Source organism: Mastigoproctus giganteus, chromosome 5 (genome assembly GCF_048544385.1).
Source record: "Mastigoproctus giganteus isolate SK-2022 chromosome 5, ASM4854438v1, whole genome shotgun sequence".
Lineage (NCBI taxonomy): Eukaryota > Metazoa > Arthropoda > Arachnida > Uropygi > Thelyphonidae > Mastigoproctus > Mastigoproctus giganteus.
In genome coordinates, this window is record NC_143579.1 from 145,055,497 (window position 1) to 145,068,779 (window position 13,283).

At 37.8% G+C, this 13,283-nt stretch overlaps 1 protein-coding gene across 4 annotated transcripts in view; it reads right to left on the reverse strand.

The window, feature by feature from the left end:
* The window catches only part of LOC150085748 (uncharacterized), a 639,529-nt gene that overhangs the window by 201,333 nt on the left and 424,913 nt on the right, over window positions 1–13,283 (reverse strand). For all 4 annotated transcript variants that reach the window (XM_090374215.1, XM_090374216.1, XM_090374214.1 and 1 more), the window contains 2 exons: window positions 12,743–12,927; window positions 685–823 (listed from right to left, as the gene is read on the reverse strand). In XM_090374215.1, coding sequence (XP_090230341.1) covers window positions 685–823; window positions 12,743–12,927 — 324 coding nt within the window. The remainder of the gene's footprint in view (window positions 1–684; window positions 824–12,742; window positions 12,928–13,283) is intronic.

Consider the following 13,283-nt stretch of genomic DNA (forward strand, 5'->3'; position numbering starts at 1 on the left):
ATAAAGTTAAAATATCAACAATGAAAACTAGAATAATGGCTTTTAAGGGGAAAAATACGGTGATAACAAAAATAGTTATAGACAATAAAATATTAGAACAAGTAAAACATTTTAAATATCTAGGATGTGATATAACATATGATGTCGAGGAAGATATGAACCAGAAATTGGTGAAATTTCAAAATATATGTGGAACAATAAAAAGAACTCTGGCTAAGAAAACAAGGAAAGAAATACAATTGAAATTTTACAAAGTAATGGCAATACCAACACTTCTTTATGGTTCTGAAACATGGATACCGAAACAAACAGACATTAATACAATACAAGTTGCAGAAATGAAATTTTTAAGACATGTTAAAGGATGTACAAAATTAGATAAAATACCAAACATAAATATTAGAAAGGAATTAAAGATTTACTCAATAATGAAAAAATTATAGAATATAGACAAAGATGGAAAGAACATGTAGAAAGAATGGAAGATAACAGACACCCTAAATTAGCTTACACATATAGAGCAAAAGGAAAAAGAGAAAGGAAGACCGAAGAAAAGATGAGCAGACTTCTTCGAGATCGGAACAGGCGGGTCGCCTAATCCATGAAGGAAGGATAAGATAAGATAATGCACTTGGTAAAAAATTATTTTTAAATAAATATTCACTGCAGTAAAATTATACTTACAATTAGAGGCTGATGCTTTATAATTTTTTGGGCCTCTTGCACGGACTGTATTCTTTGACCTGCAATGCTGACAATACAGTCCCCTATGTGGAAAGTGTTATGAAGAAGAGGATGTTCTTTTTGTTTCCATCCAGCAATCCTAAGCAACAAATTCATTTACTGTAAATAAAACTTCAGAAACTAGGTTGAATGAAGAAAATTATAAATTAGACCAAAGATATATAAACTTTCTCATGATTACAGCCCCATGTCAATATTTCACATACAATATCATTTATGATAAAGGTCTGCAATAAAAAAATTCTGTGGGATCAGGTATATGATATATCTAGAAATGTTTAACTTATGTCAAACAGACTGTAAAAATAAACAAAAATAAAATATTTACTTGTTTATTAAAAGCTACTGGTGATGTAAGTCTGCTAGGGGCAAAAGTTGATAACATTGTAGAGCAGATATCATTTTTTAAGGGAAGAAAAGGTGATATTGTTGTATATATTGGATCTAATGACATTAAGAGTAAGAGATCTGCAGATTTACTCAACAAGTACAGGTCAATGTTGAAAAAAAGTTGAGAGTTAGACTTGAATGTGAAAGTGTTTCCAACTCTTCCCAGACACGATAGGAGGGAGTATATGATAAGGGCCTTGTTGATCAATTCGGCCCTGGAGAGAGATTGTGCAAGGCTCAAGAGGTAGAATTTTTTACAGCCTGGTCTGTGCTTGTTGACAGGAGAGACTGCTTCTACACGGATGGGGTACACTTAAATAGGGTACTCTACAGGGATGGGGTACACATAAGAAATATTGTTCAAGGTTTAGGCCTAAGTGGATGTCAGATGAACTAATGAGACATATGGCAGAGAAGAAAAATGCATGGGATACATACAAATTAACACGTGACACAGAAGTCTATGATAGATACAAGTTGATCTGTAACCAAGTTACACAGGAGGTTAGGCAGGCGAAGGAAAATTATGAGAAATCTTTGGCAAGGGATGCAAAGAAAAACAGCAAAGAGTTCTTTAATTATGTAAACTCTAGAAGGAAGGGGGTGAATCAGATTGGTCCACTTGATATCGATGGGTCAACTGTTGAGGATCCTGCTCAGGTAGCTAACAAACTAAATGAATATTTTGCATCGACATTCACACATGAGTTATTCAGCAAGGGGAATGCCAGGTGTATTCAACTCTGGCAGTAAGCTAGAGAATCTTGTAATAACTGAGAGTAAATTGGAGGAGAAATTGTTGAAGATAAATACAAGAAAGGCACCTGGGGTGGATGGGATCTATCCAGTTATATTAAAGGAGGCAGCAAAGGAAGTGAGCAAAACCTTAGCCATAATTATGAGAGCTTCCTTGGACTCAGAGGAAGTACCCATGGACTGGAGTGTGCAAATGTGACACCAATTCACAAAGGAGGATCAAAGGGCGACACAAATAATTATAGACCTGTTAGTTTAACTTCTATTCCCGGAAAATTAATGGAGGCACTGGTTAAAGAAGCACTGCAGGATCATCTAGACAAGACTTCAGTTATAACTCAGACACAGCATGGTTTTGTTAAGGGGAAGTCTTGCCTGACCAATTTGATTGGATACTATGATGCAGTCACAAAAGAAATGGATGCAGGGAATAACTTTGATATTATATACTTGGATCTTAGAAAGGCTTTTGATACTGTTGCACATGGAAGACTGCTGCACAAATTGAAGCAGTGTGGCATTGGAAGCAAATTTGAGCGGGAGAAGACAGACAGTGGTAATCAATGGACACTGCTCATCGTGGACTAATGTTATTAGTGGAGTCCCTCGGGGTTCAGTATTGGGTCCATTATTGTTTTCTGTATTTATAAATGATATTGATGATGGTATATCAAGCTTAATGTCCAAGTTTGGAGACGATACGAAGGTTGGCAGGGTTGTCAAGGACACTACTGACACTATGCTACTGCAACAGGATCTGGAAAGGTTGAGCAGATGGGCCGAGAGGTGGCAAATGAAGTTTAACATTGACAAATGTAAAGTACTACATATGGGAAACAGCAACCCCAGAGCAACGTATCAACTCTGTGCTACTACACTGGCAGTGGTAGAGAATGAAAGGACCTGGGGGTGGTTGTGCAGGCAGATATGAAGTTTTCTAAGCAGTGCAGACGGGCTGCAAGAGTAGCTCATGGAGTACTGTCGATGATATATAAGAATTTTTCTAGAAGGGATAAGGAGGTGATTATTCCCTTGTATAAGGCAATGGTCAGGCCACACCTCGAGTACTGTATACAGGTCTGTAGGCCTCATTTCAAGAAGGATGTACAGATGCTGGAACGAGTACAGAGAAGGGCAACAAGATTAGTGAATGGAACAAAGGGGGTGCACTTACGAAGAAAGGCTTAAATTTTGCAAATTACAGTGTCTGGAGACTAGGCACCAGCGAGGTGATCTGATAGAGGTGTATAAAGCCTTGAATGGTTTGAGCATGCTCAATGCTGATGGGATTCTTCCTCTTGCTCAGAATAATCACCTGAGAGGGCATAAATTCAAATTGAGGAAAGACAGATGTAGGATAGACGTGAGGAAATTTGCCTTTAGCCAGCGGGTGGTTGGTGGAACCGACTTCCATCCCTTGTCATGGAAGTTGATAGCCTAAATAAGTTTAAGGCTCAGCTGGACAGGTATTTCGAACGAACAGAGGGGTGAAGTGGAAGTGGGTATTTTTTATTTATTTATTTATTTTATTTTATTTTATTTTATTATTTTTTTTTTGGCTGATGCTGCATAAGCTTGCTTTCTTGCATCAAATGCCTCTACTAATGCTAATGCTAAATAGAAAGGGTGCAAGAACATTTGCTAATGCTATCGAGGCAGTGCTGTGTGGGTCGGAATATTTCCTAACTTGAGGGATACCCAGACAAAAAGGTTAACAATGACTGCAGCCAGAGGCAAAAGTGATTCTAGCACTGCTTCTATTAGAATGAGCAGCAGAATGGAAAGCAAGGCAATGGAGATTTCCAGGATTGTTGGGAGTCATAGTGGAACAAATAAATATATGGGCTGCATTAGAGTAACTAAGAGTAGAAACAGGTGCACGTGTACTTGCATGTACACTAATTCTAGGAGTACAATAAATAAATTTGATGAGCTTGCAGAACTAGTCAAGACATCAAAGGCAGATATGTTTGGGATATCAGAGACGTGGTGTCACACAGATATAAGCAGTGCAGAATTGGAATTTGGGGAATACAATGTGTACAGAAAGGATAGACAAGACAGAAAAGGAGGAGGGTTATGCTGTTAGTTAAGAAACACAAAATCTAAGGACGTGCATCCAATTGATGTTGGTGGACAATGCAATTTTGAGTCTGTTTGGTGTGACATAAACATTGGGAAAGGAAAAATGAGAGTAGGTGTGTGCTATAGGCCTAATCAATCTGATTAGTATAACAAGCAGTTGTGCAGAAAAATAGAGTAGCCCAGTAAATCAGAATGTCTTATAATAGGGGATTTTAACTTTCCAGATATTGACTGGAACTTATGGGTTGGTCACTCACACACTAACATGACTTTTTTGGATTTATTGGATGACTGTTTTCTGCAGCAGCATATTCAAGAGGCAACCAGAGGGAGTAATACTCTTGATCTGATTATCAGCAGTGATTATTCATGCATTAAGAATTTGCAGATAAAGGAACCACTGGGCGACAATGAACACAATGTACTGATATGGGAATTACTTAAGAATGTAACTACCATCAAGGCTAAAGGGAAGGGCATTTGCTTTCATAAAGGTAGGTACATGGGTCTCAGACAGTTTTTAAATTTTGTACAGTGGGGGTCAATTGATGATGTTACCTACGTTGAATTCTAAATGGGAAGCCTTCAGTAACTTAATCTTGGATGCTAGTAGGCTTTCCATTCCAACTAAGAAATACTGTTCAAGGTTCAGGCCTAAATGGATGTCAGATGAATTAATGAGGCTTGTGGCAGAGAATAAAAATGTATGGGATGCAAATAAATTGTCAGGTGACACAGAAGCCAATGGCAGATATAAGCTTGTCTGTAAACAAGTCACAAAGGAGGTTAGGCAGGCGAAGGCAGATTACGAGAAATCTTTGGCAAAGGATGCAAAGAAAAACAGAAAAGAGTTCTTTACGTATGTAAACTCTAGAAGGAAAGGGATGAATCAGATTGGACCACTTAACATAGATGGGTTGACTATTGATGTTCATGCTCAGGTAGCTGATAAATTGAATGAGTTTGTTTGTTGTTTTGTTTGTTTTTTGGTTTTTAGGAGCATTAGCAACTAAGGCCATATTGCCCCGGGATATACGGTGGTCATTCCCATTTGGTGGTGATGGGCTCAAACCCCGGTCTAATCAAGAAGCATGTGCTACACACTGCTGCTCCTTCCCACCTGGCTACGGAGGCGCCAGTGAATGAGTATTTTGCATCTAAATTCACATGAGGAGTTATTCGATGAGGGGAATGCCAGAAGTTTATCCAACTCTAACAGGGAGCTAAGTGATTTTGTAATAACTGAGAGCAAAGTGGAGGAGAAATTGTTGAAGTTAAACATAAGGCACCTGGGGTCGACAGGATCTATCCAGTTATATTAAAGGAGGCAGCAAAGAAAGTAAGTAAATCTTTAGCCATAATTATGAGAGCTTCCTTGGACTCAGGTAAGGTCCCCATGGACTGGAGGTGTGGAAATGTATCACCAATTCACAAAGGGGGGTTCACAAAAGGTGACACAAGTAACTATAGACCTTTTATTTTAACTTGTATTCCGGGGAAAATAGTGGAGTCACTGGTCAAAGAAGCATTGCAAGATCATCTAGACAAGACTGCAGTAATAGTTAAGACACAGCATGGGTTTGTTAAAGGGAGGGATTGTCTGACCAATTTGATTGGATTCTATGATGTGGTCACAAAGCAACTGAATGCCAAAAATAATTTTGTTATCATTATATTTGGATTTCAGGAATGCTTTTGATACTAATGCACATAGAAGACGGCTGTACAAATTGGAGAGGTATAGTGTTAAGAGTTAATTTCTACAATGGATAAAGGGATGGTTGAGTGGGAGACAAAAGAGAGTGGTAATCAATGGACACTGCTCTTCATGCAAATGTTATTAATGAAGTTCCCCAAGGTTTGGTGCTGGGTCCATCGTTGTTTTGGGTATTCATAAATGATACTGATGAAGGTATATCAAGATTATTGTCCAAGGTTCCAGATGATACAAAGGTTGGCAGGGTTGTTAACAACAGTAAAGACCGAATGCTGCTCCAAATGGATCTAGATAAGTTGTGCAAATAGGCTGGCTGAGAGGTGGCAACTGAAGTTTAACGACGACAAATACAAAGTTCTGTATATGGGTAGCAATACCCCAGAGAAATGTACCAACTGTGTGATACTACACTCAGGGAAGTAGAAAGGGAAAAAGACCTGGGGAGTAATTGTGCAGTCAAATATGAAGTTTGCTGAGCAGTGCAGATGGGTTGTCAGGGCAGGTCATTGAGTCTTGTCAATGATATACAGCAGGGGTGGCCAACAAGTCAATCGCGAATTACCAGTCGATCCCGACGAATTTTAAATATATATAAAAATAGAGTAGTCAAAATCTAAATGTTGTTATTATTATTATGTGCCCTACTGCATACGCTGCACACACTTATTACAAATCCGTTGAACCACATGATCACTCTTCTCGCTGCACAGCCACTAGGCTTGTCTAGTGAAAATTTGCGCAGTTACGTTGGGTAGAGCATAGCGTACGTGTCGAATTCTTATTTGGCTTAGTAATAACTGGACGGTACTATTAATAAATGGACAGGACTTATACGTTAATTTAATACCATTTGATTTAAAATGAATACTACGAAAAAAAGAGTAAAACGTAAATTTTCATCAAGAGTGGGAACTAGACTACTTTTTTATAATGATAAAAGAAAAATGTTGTTGTTTGATCTGAAATGCTTCTGTGGCTAGACCCAAAAAAAGGAATTTTAGAAAGGCACTTCAACGCACTCCATGGTAAATAGCAATCGGATTTTGTGCCTAATAGTGACCTTAAAAAAAAATAAATTAAAAGAACTTAAATTCAGATTATTCCCACAACAAAATTTCTTCGTGACACCTTCGTTAGTCTTTAAGCAGTAACTCATTTAAAGTGAGTCATTTCTTGCAAATAAATGCAAACCATTTTCTGATGGTCAATTCATCAAAGACACATTTTTAGAAATAACAGATCTCTTTTTTAAAAATTTAAGAACAAAAATGATATTAAAAGTGCTCTTCAAGATCTGTAATTATCTCGAAATACTGTGATGCGACGCATTGAAAAAATGAGTAAAAATATGAGCGAACAATTGCATGCTGATATTGCTAATTGTGTCTCCTTTTCTTTACAACTAGATGCCAACTTTACAACTACAGACATCAGCTCAATTGCTTGTTTTTATTCGTATGGTTTTCAATGATTCTGCCACTAGAGAAGAACTGCTGGGTATCATTTCATTAAAATAAAGAACTAGAGGTGTTGATATATTTAACACATTCAAAAATTTTATGAAAAATATTAAATTACCACTATTTCAGCTCGTATCAAAAACTACAGATGGAGCGAAAGCAATGACAGGGCATCTTAATGGATTCATCGCATTGTGTCTAAAAGATGACGAATTCCCAGATTTTTTTGAGTTACCACAGTATCATCCACCAACAAGTGTTAGCCGGCAAAAGATTAAATACTAAAAGTGTTATGGACATTGTTTTCAAAATTGTGAATGCCATCAGAGGACAATCTCTTTAAAGGAGACTTTTCAAAATGCACCTCGATGAAAATGAACCAGATCTGATATTATACCCACATGAGTGGCTGAGTCAGAGTAAGTTTCTACCAAGATTTCGAAATTTGCTGAATGAAATTAAAAAATTGTTGATCAAAGGAGAGATGATTATCAGCAGCTACAAGATACGGAGTAGTTGTGTGACCTGGCTTTTTTGGCAGATTTTACCAGTAAATTAAGTGATCTGAATTTGGAATTACAGAGAAAAAATAAAAATGTGGGTGACACGATTAGTAGTATTTCTGCATATAAATACCAATTTTTGGCAATGGCTAAGTATCTCAAAGAAAGAAAATTCGATCATTTTGCAAATATGCAAGATCATTTTGCAAAAATATCCTGTTTTTGAATTTAATAGTGAGAAATAGGTTTCTGAAATTGAGAAAGTTGTGGATGATTTTGAAACCAGATTCAGTGATTTTAAAACAATTCAATATTCTGTATTTCTTATCCATTTAATGTCCACTTAGATACGGAACAAACTGCAAAAAAAAATCACTGAGATTTTTCACACGGATAAAATATTATTTAAAAATGAAATTAAAACATTGCGAAATGATACCTTCCTAAAAGCCAGGTCATCAGAAAAAGACTTTTGGAAATATGTTTGCCGAGAAAAGTACCCAAATGTAAAAAAAATGCAGTGAACTTTTAAATTCCTGTTTTGGTTCCACATACAGGGTGATTAACTACCAGTGAGACAAACTTGCAGGAGGTGTAGGAAGCACAAAGATGAATCGGAATCACATAGCATTGCAGGGTCCGAAATGCCTTTGTCATGCGGTAGAGGATGTTGAACGGGAGGTCACGTGCAGCGATCCCGCTGGAAGTCAGCATTTGCGAACCGTTTCTGTTGAAGAAACTAAGTAGCAAAAGTCCTCCGGAGTGGATAATCCGCAGGCTCCAATGATTGGACGTGTTGCAGATGGTATGAACTCATTTGGTTTGTTGACAGTATCCTCCATACAGTGGATTGGGAAATACTCAATCGTTGGCCTATCGCTCGAGTACTCTTACTCGGATTGCCTTCTACAAGACATAGGACATTCTCCTCATTGTCTGGCGTCCTCGTCGTTCCCTCTCGATAAATGGTACCTCTCGTGAAACAACCAGTCTCATGTAACCTTCTGTGCACACCTGCGAAAATCGTATGATGAGGAGCACACCTGTGCGGGAAACGTTCCTGGTACAAGCGCAGAACGGCGCCCCCGTTACAGTCTGCAGCTCCATACACAAAGTGCATGTCGGCCAGTTTAACGTTTGAATACTCGTCCATCCTACTGCCTCGGGAACCGGTTCGCAAATGCTGACTTCCAGCGGGATCGCTGTTCATGCGACCTCCCGTTCAATGTCCTCTACCGCATGACGAAGGCATTTTGGACCCTGCAATGCTATGTGATTCCAGTGCGAAAAACTCCTGCAAGTTTGTCGCACTGGTAGTGAATCACCCTGTATCTATGTGGATCAGCCTATTCGTATTTGAAACAAAACAAGCGAAGTCTGCTGAGCAGTTTACTCTTACAGACTCACTCTACTCTTACAGATTTGCATACAGAACATTTTTTATGGTTGGCCTTATCAGAGTATATCCCCGATTTTGAAAACTTGGCAGATGACATTAAGACAAACTTCACATAAATTAAAAATTTAAATACATATGAATTTAAAATAAGAATTCTGAATTGTATTTAATGTTAAAATTTATAAACAACATTTTTCAATATGTGTTGATTAACTTTTTAAACCATGTGCAATGAAATTTTTGGGATGGTAGATCGCGACACATTTTAGCTTTAGCATTAGCATTAGTAGAGGCATTTGATGCAAGAAAGCAAGCTTATGCAGCATCAGCCAAAAAAAAAAAAAACCACTCCCACTTCACCCCTCTGTTCGTTCAAAATACCTGTCCAGCTGAGCCTTAAACTTATTTAGGCTATCAACTTCCACGACAAGGGATGGAAGTCTGTTCCACCAACCAACCACTCGCTGGCTAAAGGCAAATTTCCGCACGTCTATCCTACATCTGTCTTTCCTCAATTTGAATTTATGCCCTCTCAGGTGATTATTCTGAGCGAGAGGAAGAATCCCATCAGCATTGAGCATGCTCAATGCTGATGGGATTTTGAAGAAAAAAAAGTAGATCGCATCACAAATTAAGTTGGCCACCAGTGATATATACAGGAACTCCCCGACTTACATAATACTCGACTTTACATAAGTTTTTGCCAGCTGGTGCAAACTTAAAAAATCATGTAAATATCATAATCTGAACCCAATAACACTTTTTTTTTTTTTTTTTTTTTTTGTAATTTGTTCCACATCTTGGTAGATGAAAATTTCACTATATTACTAAGCTATTTGTCTTTCTAAAAGGTAATTTACAATTGAAATCGCACTACCCTTTCATCGTTATCATACGTTCCCATTATATGAATCAATTTCGAACGACTTTGTGATATTTTTCTAAATCACGTTTCTGGAGGTCACGACCAAAAAAACAATTTGCCCTTTCCAGTTTATTGGGCTTTTCTGTTAGTGCATCTAATTATAAACGTGTAGTAAACTCCTACTTATTGCTTTTGCAATAATCTCTGAAAACTGCAATTGTGTGTGTTTTTACACTATTATGGTGAATTGTGTTTTCTTTCACTGAATTCTTCAATCATATAAAAAACAAATTTTCAAAAGCTTCTCTTCATTCCTATTTACGTATTACAATGATGAAGGGAAAGTGACCAACGGAAAGTGCAAGTGGTGGCAGTGCCAAGAAATGAAACAAAATTGATTTAGAAATGAAAATTATTAAGAAGTACAAAGCAGGACAAAGTTTGTCATCTATTCAAGGAAATCAGGTCTTACTACTTCATCAGTGAATACAATTTTAAAGGACAGTGCACGTATAAAAGAACATGTCAAAGGATCAATGCACTTAAGATCAACAGTGATCACAAAATAGCATTCAGCTGCTATATCGAAGATGGAACAACTGTTAATAATATGGATGGAAAATCAGATTCAGAAGTAAGTGCCCCTGAGTCCAATGGCCATTCAAGCAAAAGCAACAAGTATTTATACAGATATTAAGGATAAATCCAGCGAATCCCAACCCAAGTTCATGGTAAGAAATGGGAGGTTTAATAGGTTCAAGCATCGTGCTGGTTTCCACAACATTAAAGTATGTTGAACTGGCACTGGTGAAGTCACCGGTGCCAATTCTGCAGCTGCAAAGAAATTTTGTGATGTGTTGGAAAAAATTATTGATGAAGGTAGCTATTCAACGCTGCAAATTTTTAAACGTTGACGAGAATGCTCTGTATTGGAAAAAAAATGCTGGATCGAACATATATTTTCAAAGAAGAAAATACAATGCCAGGTTGCAAGGTGTCAAAAGATAGGGCCACACTCTTGCTTGGGGCTAATGCAGCGGGAGATTCCAGATTAATACCACTGCTTGTGTACCATTCTGGAAATCCTCGTGCATTTAAGGGTATCAATAAAGCGACCCTGCCCTTCCCCCTTGTCACCCTCTTTTCTTTCTAGTGAAGCATTGTCCTGCTCCACTGAAGATTCTCCCTAACTGGGAGCATCTTCTCTATCACACCCATTCTTCTAACTTTCCTCCCCCCAGCCTTCAGTCTCCTTCCCCCACTATGCCTATACACTAGTGTAGGCCCTACACGTCAAACTTTAACCGCGCAAATTGAACCCCTCCCAATGACTTTTGACCTCCAACCTAGCGGACTTTTTTTTTTTCTTTTTTTTTTAAGGTTCTAGCCACTGAAATCTCAGGAAATTAGGTGGCAGGACCTGCCAGAGTATATGTAAGCTACTGGATTCCTGGTCTGCCTCCACGGGGTATAAGTGGGACAACATTGAGCCCCAACAGAGGTCCAGCGGCTAAAGATCAGAAGAACAACGGTACATGACACTAAACGATCCAAGACCCACACACTTTCAAATCTCTGGGATTTACAGCGTACTGTAACACACCATAACGTAAAAAACACAGAGATGGGGGAACCCCTGGTGCCGTTTGACCCTAAATACACAAGGCAATGCAATGGTCAGGCCACACCTAGAGTATTGTATACAGGTCTGGAGGCCTCATTTTAGGAAGGATGTAGAGTTTCTAGAGCGAGTACAAAGAAGGGCAACGAGACTGGTGAGGGGAACAAAGAGGTGCTCTTACCAAGTTCTGCTTAAGTTCTGCAAACTGCAGCACCTGGAGAGTAGGCACCTGCGAGGTGATCTGATTGAGGTGTATAAGACCTTGAATGGGTTGAGCAAGCTGAATGCTGATGGGGGCATAGATTCAAATTGAGGAAAGATAGTTGTAGAATAGATGTGTGGAAATTTGCTTTAGTCAGCGAATGGTTGATTGGTGGGACAGAATTCCATCTTTTGTTGTGGAAATTGATAGCATAAATAAATTTAAGGCTGAGCTGGACAGTCATTTGGAACGAATGAAAGGTTGAAATAGGAGGTTTTTGTTTTTTGGCTGATGCTGCATAAGCTTGCTTCCTTGCATCGTATGCCTCTACTAATGCTAATATTACCAAACAACTAGCCTCTTGCAGAAAAACCACTATATGTGTGTGTTTGTTTTGTAATCATAGAGAGAGAGAAATTCAACTGTTTGCTTCTGATATGTAAAGAGATGAGAAAATTAAATGAACATTATGAAAATGAATGAATGGACTATGAGGAAAAAGGATGAAAGCAGAATGAGATTTGTGAGGAGCACAGCCAGAAGGACAAGACGTGACAAAATCAGGAATGATGTGATTAGGGAGACAATTCAGGTTGAAAAACTCCAGAACAGGATTGAAAGGTCCTGTTTTAAATGGTTTGGATATGTCAAGAGGATGAACAAGAGGTGTTTGCCAAGAAGAATGTTTGATTTACAATTAAGGGACAAAAGACCAAGGGGCAGACCATGAATGAGGTGACAAGACATGATAAAGACTAATGTCATTAAGAGGAGAGGAAACTGGAGTGAAGGCAACGATGGAACGAAGTACACAGACAGGGCATGGTGGCAAGGTTTCATGCATTGACCCATGGAATAGTGGAACGATGACAGATATTGAATGAAAATGAAACAGAACAAACAATTCTTAACTTGTGAAGTAAATCAATAAAATGTGAAATTGCTTATTTCTAAATTCATCTCTAATAAAATTTTAGCATTACTAAAAATAATTCCTTACCATACAGAACCAAAACATTCAACCAATGCAATTGCACTAATGCAATCTTTTTTCCTCAATATGAGTCGTACTCCACTTTTATGATCAATTTCCTTCTGGAGCTTTAATACTTGTGCTTCTTTAAGAGATAAAGGTCGTTCTGATTCATCAGTAGGCAATGAAGAGTCACTTCCAACAGATGAAGCCTAAAATTTGTAATATATTTACAATTTTTTTAAACAGTTTTAAGCAAAAATCAAACTGAAGGTTAATAAAGTTAACTCTTTTAGATAAAAGATGTATGCATATTGTTCTTCAAGTATGAAAATTATTTTCTACAATGAAAACTGAAGAACTGTTATGATATGTTTTGTTTGTTCAGCACTTTAGTCATATATTTTCCAATAGAATTAAAAAGATAATACATATTTTACTCAGTACAATATGTATACAATAAAAATCCATACCAGCAGTAACATAGATTTTGATTTTTGAGGTGCAAAAACAGCAAGGTTATAGTGCGCCAGGAAAAGGTTAAAATATAAAAAGATAAGACTGGTAA